Below are 26,208 nucleotides of genomic sequence, written 5' to 3' on the forward strand. Positions count from 1 at the left end.
AAAATTTGGCGAGGCAGTTGTGATTAGATCTATCAAAAATATTATTTCTTCCAGCAAAAGTTTTTCTTTCTTTATTGCATAATCTACTAAAGAGTATATAAATACAAATCTTAGTGGAGACCAACCTTTGATTTCAAATGTTTCGCAAGAACTCTTTTCCCTTTTCTCCAATGTGATCCAATTGTAAGTTGCAGTAGTGTATAACTGTAGGTACCAATGATACCACCTTTGTCCATGAATGATTTTAATATCTCAATTTTTTTCGCATCCTCAGTTATGTTGAAACGTTTATATTCATTTTCAAAACTAGTGATCCATTGATCTATATTTGAATTTCTGCCGTTAAATTTTTCAGTTGTGAATTCCTTTACTATTTCGCCTAAATTGTTAACTGGGGATTGATCTTGGGATTTCTCAAGAAGTTTTTCTAGCAGTTTTGTTAATGGTTGTTCTGAGACATCAACACTTGCACCAGGATTTATCATTTATCTGTTCATCAACCATCAACCTTCAGGTAGACACCTTGAAATTGTAGATTACAGCCTTCATCTATATAAGCTGCAGCCAACTCTTGTGTCAAATTAATCCATACCTTTCTCGTTTGGTGCCTTTTTGTAATTGAATTTTTTCCTTCAACATATGTTGATGTTTGTACAATTTCTTCATGAAGTCTTATTCTCTGATACTTATAAGGGAGCGAGTAGGTGCGGCATAGCACATTTGTTTTTCTATTTTCTGCACTGCGGATCTCAAATTCAAAACGTAGTTTGTCTATCTCATTAATTGCAAATGTTTTACAATGACTTATGCTCTCTTATCGATCACTTATCATAATAAGTAGAATTGTTTCTCCGTTATAACAAATAAACAACATTCAATGTTATTATTCATTCTGTTATCTCTTCATTGATTCAAAATTCTTATAATAACGTGCACTATCTGTATTGTCATTCTAATGTCACTTCGATATAAATTGTCTCTATTGCATAGAAAGTTTGACCTACCGAACTGTCAATTATGGAATTACTCTATGGGTTCTCTCTTTATATGAATATGTCGATATATATCTACTGTACTCAAAGCAAAATCACCATTTTAGTGAAAATTCCATTTGTGATAGAATTCTTTGAAACTATTGACCACAAAAAAGTCTCTATGATACGAATTAAAACTTTCCGATCATAGAATTTCATTTGTTACATTCAATAATTCAATAAAAAAATCATGTTACACTCAATATGAATAAATATCGAGCAAAATTTCTATAATCAATTCTATATAGGTCATAAAGAGTTCTCAAATTGAGTATCGAAAATTTTATTTTTGACCTATCTCTATACGAAAAATTCCAAATGATTGAGATCTTGCTGGCCAGGCAAGAGGGCCCTGCGTTCTCATTCACTGATTGCCTATACAGGGTGAGTCTTCGACTCGTACAAATATTTTAACAGTAGATTCTTGACGACAAAAGAAACACCTTCTTTCCTTTACCATTTTTTCCGAATCGACTCAGTTTAAAAGATACAGGCTGTTAAAAAATTTAAAAGTATCTGTTGAATTTCGAAAAATTGGGTACTTTGGCTGAATACAACTCTGTTTAAACGTTCTACGAATGTGTAGTGTCACAGATGTATAATAGCTAGAAATTCTGATGGTACTTATGTCTTTCCAGAGGTACAGCTCGTTATGGAAACTTAAGATGGTGAACCAGCTTCGTGGGGACTGAAAACGGAGAGCCGAATCGAAAGATTTCAACGACAGAAAATAGGCAGTTACGATGTGGAACAGATAAACTTTGGTTTATCAGGTTATAACTCCATTTTTTGGTATTTATTACACCAACAATAGTACCAAGTCTGCGAATATTTTCCTCAAAACGCGGAAATTGAGTGTGACCCGTATTTTTCACTTCAGGATTCGGGAACAACACTTGATAAATACGTTTATTCTACGGCTTAATAATTTCAAGAGGGAGCTCATAAAACCCGGGTACATCAAAAGCCCCAAGCACGCCTTTTCTCTCCTCCCCAGAGGAAGGGGCGAGCAAGAATGCATTCCTATACAATTCAGCGAGTGGGCCCGCACAAACGGGCACATTCCCGAAGCAGCGAAAGGCCCGGTATCCCTTTGATATCTGAATTCTGAACTCGTTGTTAATTTTGTTCGCATGCCTCGGCTAATTGTGATTAAATTTGCAACGTACGAAACGGACCGTTTTAAGGGCAAATTTGCGTGTGAGGAGGGCAGTAGGTGCGGTTTTGATCTTCATTCGACGGAATTATTCATGGCGTTTGGATCTGGCTTGAAGGTGGGCCATACGGCGGCCTCTCATTACCTCCAGGAAGTATGGCTTGTATCCATCGTAACTGAACTTTGTCCGATGCCTTTTGAATTCTCTATTATAGTTCGTCGTCCAAAATTAATTGATACTTCCGTTCACTTTATGAGGTATCTAGGAATTTCCGAGAGACTTGGGGTGAAGACTGAAATATTCACTCTAACCTGGGGATACCTACTTACAATAGAAAATTCAATTAATTCGAAATGGAGGAGACTGTTGAATGTATATACGCAGTCCACATGTAACAGCCAAAATGAATAATGATTTAGCTAATAACTATGAAGGCATGTACAGGGTGGGCAAAATTGGTGATACCTGAACTACAACTTTTTAACCCAACGAGATAGAGGAAGCTGAATGCCAATTCTTTTTTCGAAAAACTAATAATGCCATTAACTGCATTACTATATCTTCTTTTGTTTTTGAGTTATAGGCCAAAATTAAAATTTGGGCGATTCCAACTCTGGCCATTATCTCCGTTTTGTGCTAGGATTTTAAGATAGAAACATTACGGAGACACTTTTTCGATGGCAATCCAGTGGCGTACTATGATTTTTTCCAACAGGTTTATTTGCTGAACTATAACATGAAGTTGTTTTTTTTTTCTTATGAAAACAGTAGTTTAAAGTGACTTAGAAAATCGCCAGTTTTTTAACGTTTCAGATATACATCATATATATACATCGCCATCAGTCTTTCTAACTCGTTTAAAACTGTTTTCAAAAGAAAGAACACATCTTTATGTTATAGCTCAGCAAATATATCTGTTAGAAAAAATCAAAGTACGCCACTGAATTGCTATCAAAGTAGTGTCTGTATTATGTTTTCAGTTCTACATCCTAGCTCAAACAGAAACGGAGATAATGACCAAAGTTGAAATATTAGCTATTATTGAAGATAGAGACATGCGGTTTCCGCGAACCTGTATGACTTTTTTTGTGAAACTTTCAAAACCACAAACAGAAATATTCCAACTACTTTTGTTCCTGAAATACAGGGCAAAAACGAGAATGTTCACTTTTGAAGATATTATTTCTCAGGCCCTGTATTAGATGGAAAAAAAATAGAACTGCTTATGATAGATATTTTTACATAAACATCAATGGCTTAATTGAAATTTCTTCAAAGCACTGTTTTTAAGACTGGACCCTTTATATATTTTAACGTAATAGTTATTTTCCTATCAAGTGCGGAAAGTGATACTTGCCCGCACGAAACTGCCGTTGCCCGAACGATGCGAAGCAGAGTTCGGGTAAGCAGCAGACACTTTACGCAAGAGTTAGGAACAATATTTTTTCTACAAGCGCTTGAAATATATAAATATATCCATTTCACGAAACAGATCATATCTCATTTGATTAATTCATATATAATGACAGACGTAATTCTGCATGTCATTACTATGGGTTTCTCATCGTTGACGTTCTATGCATAGAAAGATGATAGAATTTAATTTACTCTATAATATTTGCGTGCGGAAAAAACCCCTGCTAATCCATTCCCGCACGCAAATGCGTGCGGGAAAGAAATAGCAGGCGTTTTTCCCGCACTCTTTGGGAAAGTGACTCTTTGCAACTTGGAATGCGTGCGGGAAAAAGGTTGAATGCGCACGCTTGTAGAAAAATGTATTTTTCTGAATACATTGATGTATCACAACCTAATCTTTAATGAATTTCAGCTTCAAAAATCAGAAAAATCCATATGTATGGTTGTTTTTTCAACAGAATCAGGTAAATTCTTTCACACATGCATTTAATCATTACTTTTTTCAAAACGCCATGTGATTTAAACCTTTTTATTCAATTGTGTTTCAAATATAACCTCAAACTATTACTTTTCAACATAAACTTAAAAATGTTCAAAATATTGAATAAATATAGGTTTAAATCGTCCTTCTGTTGAAAAAAACAAACATAAATATGGATTTTTCTGATTTTTGAAGCTGAAATTTATTAAAGATTAGGTTGTGATACCTACATTAATATATTCAGAAAAAACATTGAAAAAAAATTGACGTTAAAATATACAGGATATTCCATTTGAAAATTAGCAAGTTTACCTTGAAAGCAGTGCTCGCAAAAATTTTTTTAATCTATGTAAAAATATCTATAATAAGCAGTTTACATTTTTTTGTTCTATGTTATACAGGACCTGAGAAATAATAACATCTCTAAAAGTGAACATTCTCGTTTTTTCCCTGTATTTTAGGAACAAAAGTAGTTTAAATATTTTTATTTGCCACTTTAAAAGTTGGAAAAAAAAGTGATACAGGGTCGCGAAAACCATATGTCTTTATCTTTAATAATAGCTGAGATATAGTGCAGTCTCAACTAAAATGGGACGCAGTGTACTAACTGGCGAACCGAACCTGCAACGTCAATGAGAATCCGATTATGATTATGTTACAGATTGCATCCTCAGTAGTTCGTAATCCTGTTAATTGATAGCTGAGGCGCAGCAGAGGATAGAGACAGTATAGACAATGTCTGCCGATGTGCATACTATACTATTTTCTGTCGGCCTCATCTATTCTTATGAAAATAAAGGGTTTCCCCTTTTGATGGCCTCATCTAGGTCTTGTAATTGCAAATTCCTTCAGCTCTGGAGTAATGTTACTGATATCCATATCACTAGCACTATCCTTCTTGATTATAATGAACACTAATATTCGAACCATGTTCCTAACTCACTCCTAAAATCTAGTCGATTTCTCAAAGAATTAATGACAGTCATAGGCACTTATATCAAATTCTGTTATCACAAAATTGATTCATTCACCCCTTTGTTTATTATTGGTATCTTAGTGACGAACATCCGGACAAAGAGTGTATGCGGACGAAAAGTACTTGCCTTCAAAAATAGTCGACTTTTCGTGCGGAAATAAGTATGTAAAATATCATTATTTATTTGGAAAACATGATTTTATGATTGTCACCTGTGTCATTTTCACAGTAGCATCTTCATAGTTGAGCGAAGAGTTTACCCAAAACCTGCTTTTTGAAAGCCACGTAGGTCTGAGAATCTTTAGTTTGAATAATTTTATTGATGCACTATTCTTGATTCATGATACATGGGAGATCGAAAATTCTTTCTATTCAATCTCATTTTATGGATGAGATCACCGTTTCAACTTCTTGTAAGCTGAACAAATATTGCTCGCACGTGAAAAAGTATGATAGGATCCATTCTTTCATCTGACAGTAACAGTGCTGCCAGTTTTCAATACATAAATAGCAACCCTCATACAAACCAGCTTAATTCAACGAAATAATCTGTAACTTCCTCATGAAATGATTAATTTTGAATATTTCCCGAAAAAATTTCAGACGAAAAGATTTGAATGGATTCTTGTACTTTTTTTCGGATGTACCTGAATTTTATCTAGACTCTTCTTCGCGTTCTGAACTTCGAGAGCTGAATCGCGCTGATAAATTAAATTCCTCCTCGACGGGAAAAATCTTTCTTGTGAAGACCGACTTACGTAGCAATCGGGGTACCTAATTCTCTCTGATGTAAAACCTTCTGGAACATTTCTATTGACATTGGAATATACGAATTCGGCAGTCAGTGTATGTGCCTTATATTTAACTCTGAGTCTACCCGAAAAAAAAACGATGATTTAAATTGGAAAACTTTTCAAAATAGCACGTGCGAAATTTATTAGACACATACTCACCTACATAATGTTATAAGAATTGATCAGTTAGTGGCTGCTGTTTCAATGAAACATCTGACGACAATGTTATGATGAATTGAGAAATGAATTTCCCTGATTTCATCGACTTTTCTACGAAGAAAATGGCGATTTTGAGCCTCTTGACAAAAATATATCTGTATGATTTAAAACAACGCCATTGACCCAGAATTTACTCGTCGAAGAGTTGAATTATTCGTTATCCTCGAGGATTATTGAGGTGGCCACCACGGTCGATTCTTATTCGAATGAAGTTCAACAATACTTGTTATCCTTAATTTTGGGCTGGGTGTGGCACTTTCTGTTCGTTAATCTGGGGAAGGTAATTCTGCAACGTTTTGCGATATAAAAGATCGCAAATTTTGTTAGCAATTCAGAGTTTGTCGAAGCACAGAAGCGAATTCATTCCATCGGAAAATGGCATTCAAGGTATGTTTGTATAAGTGGTTAGTGCAAAATGTGTAATATCAGTGAAAAGTGTTCTTGATCCTTAACGATTAATGACAGGATAAATCCCTGCAAACTTTTGAGAATTAATCAATCAATTTTCAAGTTCCTTGTCGGAATTGATCCCATCAATTATTTAATTTAGTTCGCATTATAATTAAGTTATCCAAACGAATATTTTATTACTGAGTTGAAGTCATGATGTCTGCTGAGACTATGAGTAGACCCATAGTCTACTGAGTTCTTGATCAATTCAATTAATTCAAATCTGTGTATGGGGGAAAAATCTCAGTGAAAAACACTACGCGGGAGTCGTGTAGTGATGCATAATTTGTTCACAGAAAAAGCTTCTGATAGTGAGGGGCATCTTTCTCATTGAATTAAATTTTTTATATTCCCTCCATCACGAAATTATATCTGAAACAAAAAAAGCAGCAAACGAGAAAAAAGTAACTAATTTTTTCATCTCTCATCAAACTGATTCAAAAAATTGATAATGACTTAAGGAAAAATGAATAATCATTCAATGAATAACTTGTTCTCCAACTGCAGTGTGGGGAATATCATCTTTGAGTCCAAATTCTCTTTTTGACTTCGTGAAGGATCACTCTCGTCGTTAAAATCTTGCTTTTTAAAGGAAGGATCACACGACCAGGCCTGAAGAATCATCTGCTATAGATCAACCAGTTGTTTTTCATTACAAAATAGAAAGGAAAAAACTCCTGAACAAAATCAATAAGATGTCAAAAGTCAAATAAGAAAGTATATCTCGTTCTATCTTCCACACTTTACTTGAGACTTGATGCTCATTAAATTTGCTACAAAATACAAAATTATTCACAAGAGATTGTGGCATTTTTCCGATAAAAAGCACCTTTTCTCTAAACCTCAGAATAAAATTCATTAGCCTTTATATAATCCTCTTTCAATTTTGCAGTTTGTTCTCCTTGCTGCTCTCGCAGCTGTGGCTAACGCTGGCTTAATCCCAGCCGCAGCACCAGTGGCTTACGCAGCTGCTCCAACTGCCCATTTGGCATACGCCGCCCCTGTAGTCAAGGCAGTGGCTCCAGCCATCGCCGTAGCCAAAACCGTCGAACCAGAACCATACGACCCACACCCACAATACTCCTACGGCTATGACGTAAAAGACGGTTTGACCGGAGACAGCAAATCCCAACATGAAACTAGAGATGGCGATGTTGTCCAAGGACAATACTCCGTTGTTGACCCCGATGGCACACTCAGAACAGTCGACTACACTGCCGATCCAGTCAATGGTTTCAACGCTGTCGTCAGCAAGCAACCACTCCAAGCTAAAGTTGCTGTTGCCAAGGTTGCTGCCGCACCAGTTGCTTACGCCGCACCTGTAGCCAAAATTGCCACTCCTGTAGCTTACGCTGCACCAATTGCCAAGGTAGCTGTTGCTCCAGTAGCTTACGCCGCTGCACCAGCTATCGCCAAGATCTACCACTAAATGAATGACTGAATAATGTACATAATTATTTATTTATTTATTTGAATAAAAGACACCTCAAAGCAATATTACTTTTTTTTTATTCAGAATCACATGTTACGAAATTAATATGGCGAGATGTCAGTCAGAACTCAATTCTCCACGTGTTCAATCCATTTATATGAGATCGTATAAAAAGATCTGAAATTGAATATGACATCTGAAAGAAATATCAGTACCGAAATTTTGAACATTATTCTTTACCAGAGAACTATGTTATATCTATTAGCGTTCAATGCTGGCCTCTGCCGTGAATTCAAACGCGTCTTAGCTCTTCTATTCTCTCACGCATGCTGACTGCAATAAGTAGTCCAGAGTACTGAATTCGGAATAGGAAGGAATAAATATGGGACATATGCATTGCCTTTGTCTGTGTTTCGATCTGAGGGAAAATTGAATTGAAGCTGGTTGCATAGATGGCGCTCAAGTACTTAGTAATACTCAGAAGCTACTACTAGCATTTGTTTATGGTTCATCAATTCCAAGCGTTTTCTATCAGAGTTTGGGTTGTGTTGTTCTGACTAGGTCAAATGAGACCGAAACCATGGTCAGCATTTACTCTTTTTCGATGGAGCGTTCTCCCTTTCGTTGTCCTGACGAATTATATTATTATTATAATATTATGACTTTAGCCTTGCGGCTTTCACACTCCTCTCCAGAGGAAAATTCACTTATCCCAGATATCAAAAGGATTAAGCTCTGTTGGAGCCCTTTCCAGGTTTTCGGGCTCGTGGTGGTGGTCGGGTCCGGGTCGCTCAACGGCTCCTTGCTGTCGGTTGGATTCCTGCTCCACCCGCACTTCCTGTCGGAGCAGACGGTGTTCCTCTGCATTCCCCATGTACTTGCGTACAGTTCTCGCCGTTCCGAGCAGTACCGCCTTCTGTATGACTCTATAGATATTTTCGTCCAACTGAAGTTTCCTCAAGTTCTCTAGTAGTTTTTTCGGTATCAGGCCTGTAGATGAAATGACAATAGGGATGGTCTTGATATCTTTCAGCTTCCACTGTCTTCTGGTCTGTTCCTCGAGATCTCTGTATTTTGAAATTTTTTCAGTGTGCCTATCTAGAAGATTGTTATTCTTTGGAATTGCCACGTCGAAGAATATTGCTCTGTCCTCGTCCTTATTGAGCAATATGAGGTCGGGTCTATTGTGGGTTATTTTCCGGTCTGTGAGAACCGTGCGATCCCAGTAGAGCTTGTGATGTTCATTTTCCAATACATCATCCGGATGGTAATTGTAATAAAGAACCTTTTTCGAACTTAGAAGTTGGTGTTTTAGTGCCAATTCTTGATGAAGAATCTTGGCAACTGCATGATGTCAGCGTTATTATTATTATTATTATTATTATGTTAAATTGGCTAGTTCGAGTCGGATCGTTCAAAGCGAGATCGCCGAAACAGATTGAACTAGGTTCATCCCATCTTACAGTATATACGGGAGAGTTAACTAACAAAACCGTAACTTTATTGTGACAATTTTGGGTGAGATATTGACTACAAATTCTTACGGTCATCGGAACTGACTGTGACTTGTGGTCCGTGTGAGTGCAACGTTGCATTTCCCTATTAATTTGCTACTCTCCACCACAGTGTTTGCCTTGTGGTTGGCAAGTTGTACGTGTTTTTATGCCATAGCTGTAAAGCTTTCGGATGCGACTGTTATGTTTGTGAATCCATCACAAAAATTTTTAGCTTCTTTGATTGGACAAAGTAGCCAAATTCATTCCCCTCTATATATTTTTTTCTATAGCCAGAAATGATCACCTTGACTTTCTCCTGTCTTTTTGACTTGACACGACATGAAACCAAGATCATATTCCATTAAACACACTTATTTGAAGAATATCTCATCTGCATGGAATTAAGAACTAATCATGTACTACGTTAACAAAACTCTGAGGGAAAAGAATGTACAAGACCGTGTGGAGCGTTCCAGGTTGAAAGTACAGTTGAGTCTTATCGAAAAACAGAAGAAAAGTGAACTGAGAATGCTCGAGAGTGAAGCTCACAAGATAAGATCAAGATTTTCCAAAACAGGAGTTTACCCTGCTTCGTTTTCTGAGGTGAAAAAACACATTAATCGACTTTATCCCTCATATTGCTCTCTTGAATATTTTAAAATTGAACTTGGAATAATTTTTATTCTACCTACCTTTTTTCAGGCAGCTGGCGTGAAGATGTATGAAACACACAATCCTGGTTTTTGTTATAGAAGAAACGGAACACATAAAATTCCTCCTTCAATTCCTTCGATACTAGCCCTCGATTTTCAGGTACCTACTCTTGAATATTCTAGTTGGGGAGCCCACGATGTTTCCAACCTCGTGCTATTGGATTGTGAAGATCACAATAGATCACATAGTAGAGGACGAAAAGGTTATATGAGACGTATCTTTTGGAGTGGTGCGCGTTTATAGAGGGCCAAAAATATTAAAATCAAAAGTCAAATTGAGATGTCTCTCTGAGGGACATACTATAGAACTGCAGTCGAGATTATACTTTCGCTTTATCATGTATAGATGAACACCTCGCAATAGTAATTGATCAAAATATAACTGACTTTTTCAAATGATACCCAATTTTTATATCGTATTCTATATCTTCATGCAATTCTTTATACAGGGTGTTCCTAAATTGAACGTACAAACGAAAAGGGGAGATTCCTCAAGTGAGTTTAAGAAAAAAAAGTCCCATAAACATGGGGTCGCAAATGTTTCGTTTTCGAGATACAGAGTGTTGAAGTTTGAATTTTTTTCAAGTTTTTTTCTCATAGTATCTAGACTTCACAAGATATTCAACTGAAATTTGGCATAGATATTACATTTTAGAGTTGATATTTTTTCTGGAACACTGCCACCTGTTCTTCTGCAGAACTTTTTTTTTGGTGAGCAACTGTTAATTTGAGTTTATCGAATCTTTATGAATCATCGCTACAGATCAGGAAAATTTCCAAAAAAACTGACACTGAATTCATTCACCACAGCTTACAAAGTGGTCTTCCCATCATAATTTGGATTTTCACGAGGATTTCGAGAGAATCGTTCAAAATTTTTTTTCTCGAAATCGTTGGTAGATACGACAAAACTACAAGAGACCGAAAAGTTAAGTATAAGAACAAAGCTTCTTTTCACATTTTCTCAAATTAACAGTTGCTCACCAAAAAAAAGTTCTGCAGAAGAACAGGTGGCAGTGTTCCAGAAAAAATATCACCCTGTAGATCTTCTATCGAAATTGCCATGTCACGTGGTGAGAACTCTGAAATGTAATATCTATGCCAAATTTCAGTTGAATATCTTGTGAAGTGTAGATACTATGAGAAAAAAACTTGAAAAAAATTCGAACTTCAACACTCTGTATCTCGAAAACGAAACGTTTGCGACCCCTTGTTTATAGAACTTTTTTTCTTAAACTCACTTAAGGAATCTCCCCTTTTTGTTTGTACGTTCAATTTAGGAACACACTGTATATGAAGTACTCACCTTGTCTTAATTTATCCGTGTGCCTTTTTGACTTAGGCCATTATTTTCGACAAATTTGATGGTTATGGAGGTTTTATTTATTTCCATATATTTCTTCGATCTTGGGAATAAAACACACCCATCATAGTTCACCTTGTGAGCTCACAACTGGAAATCTAGGGAAATAATTGAACTCCTCCCTGAACTCAGAAGTTTACAATTCATTCAAAAATTTGGTTATCAGTTTCCTTTAGATTGTGTTCACACCATAGTGAAAAATATCAACATCATCAGTTTTAATTCCCCAAAACAATATCTCTCTATGGTTCCCCCACAGCCCTCATCCATAGACACATTCTATATGTCGGAGACTTCTGTGCACAATTTGTACTTCTCAAAAATTTAACTAGTTTTAACTCAAGATCATATCTTGAAAACCGATCGAGATAAGTACCCATTTGATTTTTTATTGAATTCAACCTTTTTTCAGTTCTTTGGATCAATCTACAGGTGATCCCATAGACCATAGATTTCAGGAAAATGACCTTCAAAAAATGTCCAATGAGTTAATTTTCTTCAAATGCCAAGCTCGAGTGTGTAGTCTTTTAGTCATTTTAGGCCTACAATGAATAATTTGTATGATTCATTTTGGGCGTAAAATAATCCTTTATGTCTTCTATTGTCTAAATTACTCACAAGACTCTCGTACGAGACCGAAAAAAGTCTCCACGATGAAATATCAAGTCTCATCTCGAAAACGAGACTAGACGAGACGAGTCTCTAGAAAACGAGACTCTTATGGGCATGACTTTTTAATTAATAATTAAATTTGAAAATTTCTGGAGAACCTTTTAAAGTTTTTCGGAAACTCTTTCAGCGATAATTAAAAATTGAATTCCAGACTCATCCTTCGTCATCTTTCGCAGCAACTCAAGAGCCTTATATTTACGGATGATGAATTGGACATAGAAAAACTCTTATGTCTCCATATGCTTTCTGTTCATAAAACAGAGACGCTCACTATGCCATACCAAAAACAAATGAAGGATATATCCAAAGAAAACACACCTATGGAAAGATTGATACAGAGATCAAGAAAAATTAACAGACAAAAAAGAAATGATCATGATATTCTGAATTCATTACCAATCTATGTAGTTGGTAGGACAAAATATAAGTGTTCTATTCTATATTTTCCATCTGTTTTATTTATAGATATCATCATGGATCAAAGTTGTACAACTCTTGACTCTAAGGAGGAGACTGAAGATCAACTTTTCAGAGATGCAAGGATATCTTCCAAATTGATCGTTAACAGTAAAATTCAAGAAATTTTAGCTTCCGCACTGACAGCTCTGAAAAAATCTAAAAGTGAAAAATTAAAACAAATAGAGGAAACCTGTCAGAATACTGTATTCTTGAAAAAGATCTTCAATAGATCGTCTATGCAAGAGTTCTTGAAACTGTTGAAAACTTACTCGTTGATCACAAGGTTAGTTTGATTATCATGGTTATTTCAGTTTATCATTTTCTTCTTTTTGCAGTTGTGAATCCTATTTTTTGACACCGAAAATTATACAAGAACCGATTCATCTCGAAGTTCGAACTATCTTTGGGAACCTGGAATCTCTGGTAGAACAGATTCGAAAGTGCATCTTACAGTTGCCTTCAAAATCGAAGAACGAATGGAGATCGATTTACGAACTGAATGAGGAGCTGCCTGATCAAACGTCATCAATAAATTTTAATCTCGCCCAAGACCATGCTGTAAGCAAAACCATCTATGTGAAAAAGTCATCGAAGAGTATAGCGTCTTCAATCCAAATGGGAAATTCGGAAAACGTGAAGAAAAGTTCTTCCTATTTGGGTGGAAGATCACACAGAAACTTCGTCAATAGGAATTTACCCATTGTGGAGGATGAAAGCGCAACAGAAAATATTTTTGTAGTTGGGAGTCGATCAAGAAAAGGATCTAAAACCGGTATATCCGAAAAAATCCCTTATATGTTTTCAAAATTCAATCCTTTTCCAATACAAATGATAGCTTCAGGACATCAAACAAATTTGGAGGCAATAGAGAATTCCCAATGTGCCACAAGTTCTACTAATGAGTAAGTACGAAAAATCACGAGTAAGAAAAATGCTGAATTTCTCACGAATGTTCAATTCTATAGACTAGACGAAGAAGAATGTGAAAAATATGGAATGACGGACACCGCGTCCTTCATAAAAAGAACAAACTGCTGCGCTTGCCAAGAAAAATGGAAACGTTCTTTACCCTCCCCAAAAATTCCCAACTACAAGAGACCTGGACTTCCGTTACACATATACGAAGACCCCTATAAGATATGTCACATGAACAGAATTTCTTCGATGATATGTGAAGAAAGATACAGGCTTAATTCTTATGATACCAAGTACTCCATGGATAAAGTCAACCCAAGAATAAAATCACCCCAAACTTCTGCTCCACCTACTGCCCCAGAAAATGTAATTTACAGTGTTGCCGAGTCAGTCGAAATAAGTCCTTATGATCTAGCGAGAGTAAGTCACGAGATAGCAGATAAAGAGACCGATAAGAAACTGGATGCATTTCTGAAATCGACTATTTGATGACATATTTCCCGTACATTTATGGATGACAACATCTTATTCATGAAAAACAACCAGAGAAAATAAAATTAAGAATATTCATTATTTCCTGAAATCTACAGAATAAAAGCAGGAACTTTTTCGTTAAATGTTTTTTCTGCAATGTATGTTTTCAATTTATGACGCGAAAATTATTCTTTATATTTTTCTAAGGACACAAAAATTGCGAGAAAAATATCCACATCGAATTGCTGGGTTTAACAAACTAGTTACCTACGCATCCTTTAGAATGACTTCTTGTAGATCAGCCTCCGCACAGTAAAAACTTAAACCAATGTTCAAATCTTCCTTAGGCCCGGTAATTTCACTTTCGAATAAGTATCTGTCAAATAATTTCCTATCTGAAGGATACCTTATTTCGGTGCTTTCAGATGAAAGAATAACAATTCTATGAAAGCACGGTATACTACTTTTCACTGATTAATGTGAAATAAGACACCGCATTGTAAAAATTGTCATAATTCCAACTAGAAAGCAAATATATCGTAAAAATCAGAGAAAGAATAACCATACATCCAGAATTTAAGAAATTAAACCAATAATGACGTACCGACATTCGATAGATGACGAATAAACTCTTATTATTAAGTTTCTATGACAGATTTATTCGATGAATAACACTATCTGAAAGTGAAAAGACAGCCATAAGACTTATCTATCGAATAAATTTATTTATTCGCACCTGAAAGTACCGGGCCTTAGAATAAGTAAAAATGCATATCAGATAGTGTTATTCATCGAATAAATCCGTCATTGAAACTCTTTAATAAGATTTTATTTGTCATAGATCGAATATGGGTACGTCATTATTGGTTGAATTTTTTAGATTCTTGATATATGGTTATTCTTCGTGTGATTTTCACGAAATATTTGCTTTCTAGTTGGAATTATGACAATTTCTACAATGCGGTGTCTTATTTTACATTAAACACATTACAGTGAAAAGTAGTATACCGTGTTTTCATAGAATTGTTATTCGTCAAATAATTTCATCTGAAAGCACCGAAATAAGGTATCTTTCAGATAGGAAATTATTTGACAGCATAGACATGTCTATGTTTGACAGATACTTATTGACAGTGAATAAAATTTATTCGAAGGGCCTTAGAAGTACAATTAAGTTTTACGCTCTCGGTACATTCCATGATATCATTTTGAAGAGAAGCTCACCTCATCTTTACAATAAATTGGTTCAGATAGCTGACGTTCATAATATCCAAAGCAAAATTATAGAGTAGAAAAATGGGAAACAAAGCGACTAAAGTGATGTGAGCGCTATGTTTCAAATGTGTTTCTGCTTAAAATATTAATTGAAGCAAAGATTATAGAGGAGAAAGCTAGGAAACACCCTCATATCTCTAGTACTAAAAACCGACTACATTTTGGCCAGTGAAAACACATTTGATTTGACAATGATATGGCGTTGAAAACGTACTATCAATACAGAGAAACTGTTTGATAACAATTTCTTCTTTTATGATTGAAGGGCGTGAAACAAAAGTAGAGTTTAGTTTTGTGATCAGGATGTTATTTTTCATGGCCAAAATGCGCTTTCAGATGTGGTATATTTTTATTTGACATTTTTAAGAGGCTATGAAAAAAATTCAAGGTTATGGACAACGAACAGAGCTTTGAGTATATGATACAAGCGTATATAAGGTGATCTGTTATATGCTAAAGGTGTACTTCTGTGCAAAACATTGCTTCGAATTGATAAAATTAGTTGTATTATTACAATTTATATCAGAAATTAATAGGACACAATTAAAAAAAAAGTTACGAAGATTTATAAGACCTGTATACTAGCCTGTAATCCGTATAGGTTCTTTATTCTTTTTTATGATTCTTTTATGGTATGGTTTCTTTATAACACAACATACGAATCGATTAATGAGTGAGCAAAGCAGGTTTCACAAAACTTTGACTTGTGTCTTCGTCACAGAACATCTATTTTCGAAAAGAGTCTCAATAACAATATTTACCGGGTGTACAACGTCATTTCTGATGGATTGAAACTGTTTAATCAAACTAGGTTAATGGAAAACATCAAAACTCGGTTCCTCATCAGCATAATTTCTTGACTGTCTCTGTGAATTTTGCTCGTTGACGTGCTCATATTTTTTTCCCTTGTATACTTTCATTTTTGGTTAAGTTAGTTCAAATTTACTTGCGAGAATTAAGTGGTAGGACACCTTTAGGTTAACTCCCCCCTTCAAATTTCTAGTGAAATAAAGACCATCCATTATTATTACATTCCATAAGATGAGGAGGCAGCAGCAGAAATATTTGCTACTATAGCAACAGGAGAGTCATAAGCAACTGGAGAAGCCTCAACGACAACCTCAGCACTGAAAGGCTGCTTCCTAACAACCACAGAACACACCCATTTACTCACTTTATGCTAACAACTGCGTCGTTGATTGAACAACAACGGAGCATTGACCAGATTTTCTGTCTTCGGTCATAACGTTCTCAAGGTCGTATCCATAGGATAATTTTTGGTATGGGTCAAAATGGTTAACGCTGAACAGCCTTTGGATTTTCGATGAGGGCGGCAGAATTGTAATTGTGAGTTTATGCAGAGGTACTAAGAACTATTACTTAACAAGGGACCAATCTAATGGGTAGATGGCAAACTGCCAATTAGATTGGTCCCTTTCTTAGGCATTAGCTCTTAGTAATTTTGCATGAACTCACTATAAGCCACCTGCACAGATGGTACTAACAGAAAACACCGAGAATAGTCGGCGTTCTTTTACTAACCAAGCATTGGCGCTGCCATAGAGTAGCGAACTAGACAAGTTCATATTGTTCGCTAATTTCGAAGGAATATGATGTTTATTTTTTATCGCTGGGTATATATACCTGCAGAATTTTAAAATTGGCATCGTTGTGTAATCTGTAGTCAAGCTGGTTGGACCAGCAGCAGGTTGATGAAATCTTAGAGTAATTTGTTCCATTCGATCGTTATCTTTTGAAAAGTAGAGCGCTTGGGAATTTATGGGACTCGTTCATGAATGTATTACTGGCGTACTCTAGAAGGACGTTTAAAAATAAAATCACCACCTTATATTTCTTATGTTTTAATCATACAAAGTTGAATGAATTAGACAAATTCGATCGACGATTGTAAAACCGGCCGTTAGAGTATTTCGAATATTGGACTATTCTTCCTGAAAATTATCAATAAATCCGGAACAGGCAATCCAGGACCTATAAAACTATATATATTTAATTCTTAAGCTCTATTCAAATGTCGAATGAAATAAGGGGTGATATTTTTTTGCTATTTTTGCATATTATAAGGTATAGGGTCATTTTCTGGCGGACACCCTGTACCTATCTACTTAAAATATCCATTGTTGTTTGTTTGTTATTTTTCTAGTTTTCTTATCTTAACGACATAACAAACATTATGAGGACCTTTTGTACAAAATTCACAACCTATTATGTTATTGGCGCTTAAAAGACAAGCGTTAAAAGAATATAAAACTATAATAAGGAAATAAAAAAAACTAGTCGTAGGAGTTAACACTTCTTTCACCGAAGTATTTAAAGACAAGAATAGTATGAAACGATTGTAAGATACCATAAAAGAGATGATTCACACAGATGACCTATTAGATTGTTCAGATGTTTTTGTGTATGGAGAATTAATCATAATTTTGTGCTGACACTTTGCATGTTGCGATTTTAGATGAAAAACTTCCTGCTTCCTAAAATATTTCCAGACCTCTGCAAACAACCTAATATATTGTTATTGCAAATGAAACAGCCAGTGAAATAGCGGATTTGATGGCAATTTTAACAGCCTACCAAACCTTGGGTAAAAACTCAACGGATCATGGAAAAAATGGTGATAATAGGTCACATTTTCACCATTTTTCCATCAGGTAGTTTTATAATTGTTTATTGTTTGGTTCTGAAATGTACAGGGCGTTTATCACAAGATTCTCAAGTTACAAGGTAGGAGTATATTTTCCATTGTTTCAGTCGATCATACGTACCCTTATGGCCGTTTGCACCGTTTGTCTAAACAATGATTATATTCTTAAACAACGTTTAATTCCTTGACCGGGTTGCACCGTTCCTAAACGTTGATTATAAGGCCCTTAAACGTTGTTTGAACTAAACTCAGAAATTTGCTCGATTAAAATTTTGATTGAAGTAATACTTCAAATTCGATTGACAACTGTGTTTTCTATTTGTGTTGATATGAAATTCGAATTAATAATGGATGATTTGGAAGATGAGATATTACTTGATGATGATCTTGATGCACTTGGCAATATCGAATTTGGATTTTCCAAATGTTTTACCCGTAGAAGAAATTATTTCGAAAGAATGGACCTCACTTTTTTCAGAAGATTTCGTTTAACGAAAGAAACCGTGTTATGTTTTTTTGGCATATATGGAGAATGATTTGGAATTTAATAATTAGTTATATTATACAAATATAGATATTTCAGGAATAATAGTGAATGAATCAATTGCTATAGCTACATTAAGGTTTTATGCTAATGCTGGTCAGTTGGCTTCTGTTGATAATTTCATAAATGTAGATCGAAAGGATCAAGAATTATTGCTGCAGTTTCATTAGGAATTGGTAAATTATATTCCGAATTCCTTAAAATGACCAAAGATGAGGATATAGTGCAAATTCAACAGTCCTTTCACAAGAAGGCTTCTTTTCCTAGAGTAATAGGATGTGTTGATGCTACCCATGTTCGCACTTCAAATTCAAAACACAACACTGAAACTCCAAAAAAATGTTCAAATTTCCCACTCTGACAACAGAAGTTTAGTCACAAAACCTTGACTTCTTTTTAATTTATCTTCTATGAAAAATTCTATGAAAATTTTGAATTTTTTATGCTGTGAGTGGTGTTGCCAAACCTATCGAAGATTAAAGTAAACAGCGATTTTTGATTCCACGGTGCAAACCGTCAACCGCTAAGCAACGTCGAACTACTTGATTATTCTATTTTCTTGTTCTGGGAGTGGAGCGAGTTCAGTACCTGGATGGGTAACCGCTTTGAATACGAATTCAAACAAGCTCGTAAAGCTCTCGACTTTATGCCAGGTTTTCCCTGATATTTTTGAGATATAAGGAGTGTTTCTGAATAAGGTTCCGTAAATTCGGGATCTGTGACCCATTGTTCCTGAAATAAAGGCTGTCAGAATTAAACCAAAAGTTTTTCGAAAATATTTAAGAAACCATACAAAGTTTTTTGTGCTTTGTTAGGTTATGAGTGTGCATTGAAGAACATTTTTTCAAATTGAAAATTATTTTTTTATTCTCACCAGTGGCGTCTATTCAGACTTCTGTCAGAATAAATTTGGTGAAAAAAAAATGGTACGCCAATGGTTTTTTTTTTATTTTTATTTCGTAATGACCACATAATTCACAGTGAGAATGATGTCTTGAGTTTTTTATCTGCGATAAATACTTTCTGAGATAAAAAATAAAATGCAATTTATCTGAGAGCTATGAAATTCTGAGATTACCTACTTCAAAAATCGTCACAGATTAAAGCAGCTAATTCGCCTTCATATTTGACGTTCACTCATTCAATTATTTCGTTTACTGAGGAATAAGATCCCGAATTTACGGAACCCTATTCTGAAACACCGTGTAACCTATATACTTTTGAGAGCCCCTTCGTAATAGGCTCCATGAAGTAGGAATATTGTAAACATTAAATCAACAGGGTTCTACTCGAATAACTGAATAAGCAAACTTGATTCGCGAAAATCTGAACATCTGTTCGCATATATTATGGAAGTATTTTAATGGGGGCATACCAGGCGAATGCATCAAAAATAATCAATTCGTACTTGGCAATGATTTATTAACATCGATCTCGATCTATGAACTTGAACTTTCCCTCACACCCGACCCAGAAGCCGGTTTCCGATTATGAAAATAACTAACGAACGCCAGCCAGGTACGATATGGATTAGATCGTTGGGAGGGCAAGAAACTCCACCTTCTATCAAGAATCTAACTGGATTTTTTTCACGGCCACCCGCCTCGGACCCGGTGGAAGAAAGATTGCAGAATGTGCCCCGAAAAAATCGGTATAAATACTCCACCCGATCAATCAAGCAGCATCAGTTTCAACAATGGCTTTCAAATTCGTACTTGTCGCTGCATTCGTAGCTGTTGCTAACGCTGGTTTGTTGCCAGCCTATACCGCATACTCCACCCCTGTGGTCAAGGCCGTAACCTTAGCCAAGACCGTTGTTCCAGAGCCATATGACCCTCATCCACAATATTCCTATGGATACGACGTTCAAGACCATTTGACCGGTGACAGCAAATCCCAACACGAAAGCAGGGATGGCGATGTAGTGAAAGGACAATACTCCGTTGTTGACCCCGATGGCACACTCAGAACAGTCGACTACACTGCCGATCCAGTCAATGGTTTCAACGCTGTCGTCAGCAAGCAACCACTTCAAGCTAAAGTTGCCGTTGCCAAAGTTGCCGCCCCAGTCGCCCACGTTGCTTATGCTGCTCCAGTGGCACATGTTGCCGCATCCCCAGTCGCTTACGCAACTCCAGTAGCACATGTTGCAGCTGCTCCAGTTGCTTACGCCGCTCCAGCCCACGTTGCCTACACCAGTTCACTCTACCACTAAGACGCGACTGTTTTCTGTTTAAATTATTATTTATTTCATTAAATTTTTTGTTCATACATTTTATTCATTAGTTGTTACTCTCTTCAGATGAGGATCTCAAATAGCTCCATTTTTCTGATAAAGAGAAGTGTTCCTATTGGTCGATATGCTATCGTGAAGGAGCTTCAATCTGAAGTCTTTTGCTATTCTTTAATTGCAAAATATGAAGTATCCGATAAAATTCTTTGATTTGAAAACAAAATGTGTAGATCTTCCTTGCAAGACGAATTCGCAAAAAAAATCAGAAAAACCCATGATTGTGGTGCGAATGGCCTCCACCCACAACCCTGCGACAAGATCGTGAAAAATGAAATACTTACCCTAAATATCATGCCATCCGAAGTATCTTATCTATTCATATAAAATGTAGGTATCATTTTATTCTATTCTCAGTGAGATATTCATTTCAACATTTAGAGGTAAGATATACAGCATAAGTGGAAAGTAATTCATATACTGGGTATTTACTACTAAATGGTCGCAAAGGGTTTGAGACCAATTTCAGATGATCATTATTGTGGATATTGAGCAACTGAACAGCTGAAAATGCAATTACTCAATCCAACAGGCATAAGAAGAAACCTACGGAATCTTCACTGATCTGGTAGCAAAAAGAGGCTTCCAACGGGGAGGAAAACAGGGAACTAACCTTCCTTCCTTACAAGCTTCGTGTTTATCACCTCGCTGATAAAGAAGACACAAGGCGTTCCACTCAAAGTTGCTCAAAATCACTCTGGTTTAATTAATATAAATGATTTCATTAGAGATGACAAATTAATGGTGCGATAAATGCAGCAATATTACAGAGGATTACTTTTTTTTCAGAAAACCTTTCGTCTCGTCCAACGATGAATTATTTTGGGCGTAATTAACAGACGAAAAGTTCGTTTATGTTTTTCTACGATTGAGTTAGGCAACTCAACATTGAACAACTCCTCTGTACAAAAATCCTCGAAGTGAGTAGTTTCCCGATGAGTTTTCATTTCGAATTACGCAACTTTCAAAGTTTATTTATTTCTGAAACAAAAAGTGAATGTTGCTATTAAGCCTGGAATGTAGGGAAACTGTTCTTCCTAAGAGGGGGCTACACTCTTATAGTCGTCAGTTAAAAAAAATGAATATCTTACGTCAGAAACCACTAATTTATGTGGGGTTTTCATTATAATTGAATTCAATCAGTTCGTCACCTCGGAAAGTCAGAAATTTTTTTATACATCAAACGAAAAAAAAATTCGAATTTTTTTCATTGGAGAACAAAATATTCATTCATGTTATTAACTTTCCAAGGTGCAATTATCTCTCTTATAAATTTCCTCATGAATAAATTTCTCGAAAAGTTTCGCCATTGGCTACAATTCGTATCCTGGTGAAATTAAAAAAAAAACGTTCGTTAAGTGCTGCCATAGTGGAAACTATTGTGACATTCGTAACTTTTTCTTATCGTTCGAGTGTTCTGGAAACATTCCACATTCTGGTAGTCTTTCCCCCTTTACACCTTATACGGATGGCGAGGAAGTCCCGTGGTATAAACTCCTCTTAAATGTTGCAAGACAAACATGAAAGGCTTCATAATTGAAAGGAAAATTGACCTCTTCGAGAAGTTTCCTATATACTTATAATGGGGTATTTTCCTGAATTTCAAAATATATGTCATAAAAATCCTTATAACTCAAATATCTCGAAATATATTTTTTTCGAATTTTAACATATTGCGTTTTGTCTGTATTCGATTACGAAAATTCTGATTTCAGAAGTGCTCTTGTGAACATTCTACGTCATTTTTACAATCCGGCAACGCCCAATTGTGTCAGTAATGGTCATGAAAGTTTTCTGATCACCATAGACGTAATAAATATCAAGTTTGATGATCACATTTGACAAGAATAAGATGTCTAAAACACTGGTGTGTGCACTTGTCACTTTTTGCAAGCATCAACATTTCAGAAAATCGGGGATATGGGATCAGTTTCGTGGCGGCGCCACCATGTCATTTGCTTCGTTCTATCCTTGTTCTATCAAAGGAAGTCGATACTCTCTCGTTTTATTTGGTTTTGCGTTGATATCGAATATCGATCAACGAGTGCAAAATATGAACTGGCCCATTTTGTCAGCTGTTAAGGAATATTTGTGATTCACAGTTCAATTTTCGTTGTAAAAACAAATTTGTCAACATTTCAACACTACCGAATAAGGGTTATAAGGAGTATTTACTGTTCTTCTTCAAGATAATTTCCGTTTGACAACTTGAATTCGTGAGGGGGGTAATTCAATATGATTTTAATAAAACACAATTGATTGGTCAAATATCCAATATATTCAGTTGATAGAAAGGTAATTTTCACTATATCTATTCAGGAAGAATATTTTAAGTAACAGACTCGAATAGATTTATGTATTTCTGATTCTCAATACATGCTCACAATTAACATTACGTATTTCCAATACAGTTTCTTTGAAATATTGCTGAAGTTGCCATAAAACTTAGCTATATCCTTCCCGAATGTTCGTTCATCTGATTTTTTCTGCCTCAAATTCCAACAACACCGAATTATTAGCTGTAGTTCTTGATTGTCCATACAGAAACCTGAACTTAATGAACGACATGTTGAATAAATGTTCTACACCCCTTCCTCGAAACTAATACATTTTCACACACCAATAATCGCTTATAAATACAACATATTCGTAAGTCGTAGGAAAATATTCAGATTATTTTCAAATATCAATTGTTGAATAAATGTTCTACACCCCTTCCTCGAAACTAATACATTTTCACACACCAATAATCGCTTATAAATACAACATATTCGTAAGTCGTAGGAAAATATTCAGATTATTTTCAAATATCAATTGACAATGCTCTGTCAAATTCTAAACAACGCTACCTACAGTGGGAAAAACGAAACTGGTCCGATATCCCCACGAAATTAAAAACAATATCGAATCAGTGAATACACCAGAGTTTTAGACATCTTAGACAAGAAAAACACAGTGACACAAAATGTCATTGGTTTTAAGAAGGTAAAGACACAGATTACAGAAACAACTTTTTGTAATCTGTGGATATCTTCTTGATCGGTTCCAGTGTTGTCGAATTAACAAAAATTACTATACTTTAATAAAGGCGTTCTACGTCACAAGCTTTCACATAGTCGAACTTTCGAAGGGTGTTTTTCTGAAATGTCTGAATTTTGAAGCGAATCTTTTACGTGTTGGATAACTAGAGTAGAAAAGGCTTTCCATTAATGATCTCAAATTCGGTTTTGGAGTTTTAGGAAACTTGCCCATTACCGAAGTTCGGAATATGGAATTTTTTCTGCAAAGAAAAGAGCGCTCATACAGAATTTGAATGGTGTCATCAAATCATAATAATTAGTATATTATGATAGCAAAGTTGTCATCAGTTTTCGATAGCAAAGTTGTCATCAGTTTTCTCTTTTTCGAGAAGAAAATTTTAGTTTAGTTATCGCAAATGGCGTAATATGTATGTGTTTCTCTTCTATACAGCCGAATTGTATTAAAACACTCGGATACGCCGATTTTTTTTTATTCCAGGGCGACAACTACTTCTAAGATCATAGAAAAACCGAATCGCTTATAACCCAAAGGCCTATATTTTGAATAGAGAGGATGATGAAAGTAAAACCTCATGCAAAAGGCAGCATATTTTTTTCATTCAGTACATTCATTTTCGAAATATTCACTCATTAGAGTGAAATCGATCAACTATTTAAGGGTCACTCGATTTCCAAAATGAAATCTCTGAAACCTTTCCATTTCTCAATATATTCAAGAAAAAGCCATTCACAATAATTGAATATAGGTACATTGATTAAAATTTAATGAAAGAATGCTATTTTGAATGTTCATAAAAGAATTATCGATCAAAAACAAATTGACGTTTATCTGTCAATGTTAATTTCTCGATCAAGCTCTGTGAAACCCGGAGTCAATCTCAAAATGTCAAATGTCAGTGTCGTTGACAAAATTCTCGAACATCGAATGCCACAGTAAACCGGCATAAATGATTGATTAACGTGAATAGAAGATGCAACAACAGGGTGCTTCCAACGTAGTACAACGACAATGAATTATTTATGAATCAGCGCGCATTTACACCGTTACACATTATTTCGATTAGTCTACTTGACCCACATTTAATTGACAAGCTGGTATTTGTTAACAGCCTCGCTGATCGGGAATTCATCATCGTTATGTCATTCGACACAATGTCGACTATGAGGTTCTGTTCGTTTCCAATCAGTTCCATTTGTACCCTTTAACGCATTGCGTTGATATCTGCGAGAATGCTGAAAAGTGGTTGCTGAATCAGTATACCCACTATGAATTTAGGTTCTTATAAGAGCACTCTCAGTTTGCGCAACTTACCTGATTCTCCTGAAGATGCTATCGTTATAATATCGAAACATGTGTGATGGTTACATACCTCATCTCAGTGAAAATGAGATAATTCGGTTCTTGATTTTAGTATGACATTTTTTACAGGAGACGTACTCGAAAAGTTCAGACGTTCGAACAATATTTGTGTGGTTTTCAAGAAATTGAAAATTTTGTCAGCCAAAAACTGCAATTAAATCGCAAAACTTTTCAGGCTATGATTTATACTGTGGTGAAGCACCATTCAACTGTCTGGAGTTCGCTTGCTGATGAAGTTGAAGAGAGCCTTCACGAGGCAATTCTGCCAGGAAGTGAGCTGTGAGCTATACGAGAACTTATTGAGGAAAATAGTCATTCAATATAACGTAGAAACGAAGTATTTTTCAGCACCAATATGACCAGATTTTGACCAAGATCTGCGTGATCAGGAGATATACGAGGATATATTGAAAAATTCTTAGCCTACTATAAAACCAAACAAAATTTTAATTTCAAAATATTTTATTACTCAACATATTCTCTTCTTTATTGGATACATTTATTACAGCGAACCTGCAACGTCTCTAGACCTTTCAAAAAAATTTTTCTTCTTGCTCTGCAAACCAGACCTCCACAGCTTTTATTGCCATCTCGTTGAAAGAAAATTGACGACCTTTTAACCTTTTTTTCAGTTGAGGAAAGAGATGATAGTCGAATGGACCCAAATCTGGTGAATAAGGGGAGTGTACTAGCAATTCAAACCTAAATCACGAATTTTTTGCATGGCCACATGAGATTTGTGTGCAGGGGCGTTGTCTTGCAAAAACAAAACACCTTTGGATAGCTTTCCGCGTCTTATCTCTTTAATTTTTTCCCGTAGTGGGCACTAATGTCGAATAGTAATCTCCGGTTATTGTTCTACCCTCGTCCAAAAAATCAATCATGATTACTCCATGGCAATCCCAAAAAACTGAAGCAAGAACTTTTCCAGCAGATTTTTTGGACGCGAAACTTCTTAGGTCTTGGAAAACCAGAGTGTCGC

General features: G+C 35.6%; 4 protein-coding genes across 7 annotated transcripts in view; 3 read left to right on the forward strand and 1 right to left on the reverse strand.

The window, feature by feature from the left end:
- LOC123319500 (disks large 1 tumor suppressor protein) overlaps nucleotides 1-26,208 on the reverse strand; it is a 693,102-nt gene that overhangs the window by 529,613 nt on the left and 137,281 nt on the right. The window lies entirely within an intron of this gene.
- Nucleotides 6,295-8,010, forward strand: LOC123319512 (larval cuticle protein A2B-like). The gene is made up of 2 exons (XM_044906533.1): nucleotides 6,295-6,464; nucleotides 7,420-8,010. Exons 1-2 carry the CDS (start codon nucleotides 6,453-6,455, stop codon nucleotides 7,954-7,956), a joined length of 549 nt encoding a protein of 182 aa, XP_044762468.1. The 5' UTR covers nucleotides 6,295-6,452; the 3' UTR covers nucleotides 7,957-8,010.
- On the forward strand, nucleotides 9,783-14,088 carry LOC123319502. Its single transcript, XM_044906523.1, has 6 exons — nucleotides 9,783-10,058; nucleotides 10,158-10,268; nucleotides 12,380-12,614; nucleotides 12,669-12,945; nucleotides 12,998-13,564; nucleotides 13,628-14,088. Exons 1-6 carry the CDS (start codon nucleotides 9,870-9,872, stop codon nucleotides 14,064-14,066), a joined length of 1,818 nt encoding a protein of 605 aa, XP_044762458.1. The 5' UTR covers nucleotides 9,783-9,869; the 3' UTR covers nucleotides 14,067-14,088.
- On the forward strand, nucleotides 20,223-20,750 carry LOC123319515 (larval cuticle protein A2B-like). The gene has a single exon (XM_044906536.1). It carries the CDS (start codon nucleotides 20,232-20,234, stop codon nucleotides 20,748-20,750), a length of 519 nt encoding a protein of 172 aa, XP_044762471.1. The 5' UTR covers nucleotides 20,223-20,231.

This window comes from Coccinella septempunctata, chromosome 8 (genome assembly GCF_907165205.1).
Source record: "Coccinella septempunctata chromosome 8, icCocSept1.1, whole genome shotgun sequence".
Taxonomy (NCBI): Eukaryota; Metazoa; Arthropoda; class Insecta; order Coleoptera; family Coccinellidae; genus Coccinella; species Coccinella septempunctata.

Bases quoted from the DNA above. Each gene is read 5' to 3' on its own strand.
- LOC123319502 (XM_044906523.1), top strand. From the start codon at position 9,870: ATGTACTACGTTAACAAAACTCTGAGGGAAAAGAATGTACAAGACCGT. The intron at 10,059-10,157 runs GTGAAAAAACAC...ACCTTTTTTCAG, and splicing joins ACCCTGCTTCGTTTTCTGAG to GCAGCTGGCGTGAAGATGTA. The intron at 10,269-12,379 runs GTACCTACTCTT...CATCTTTCGCAG, and splicing joins TACTAGCCCTCGATTTTCAG to CAACTCAAGAGCCTTATATT.
- LOC123319515 (XM_044906536.1), top strand. From the start codon at position 20,232: ATGGCTTTCAAATTCGTACTTGTCGCTGCATTCGTAGCTGTTGCTAAC.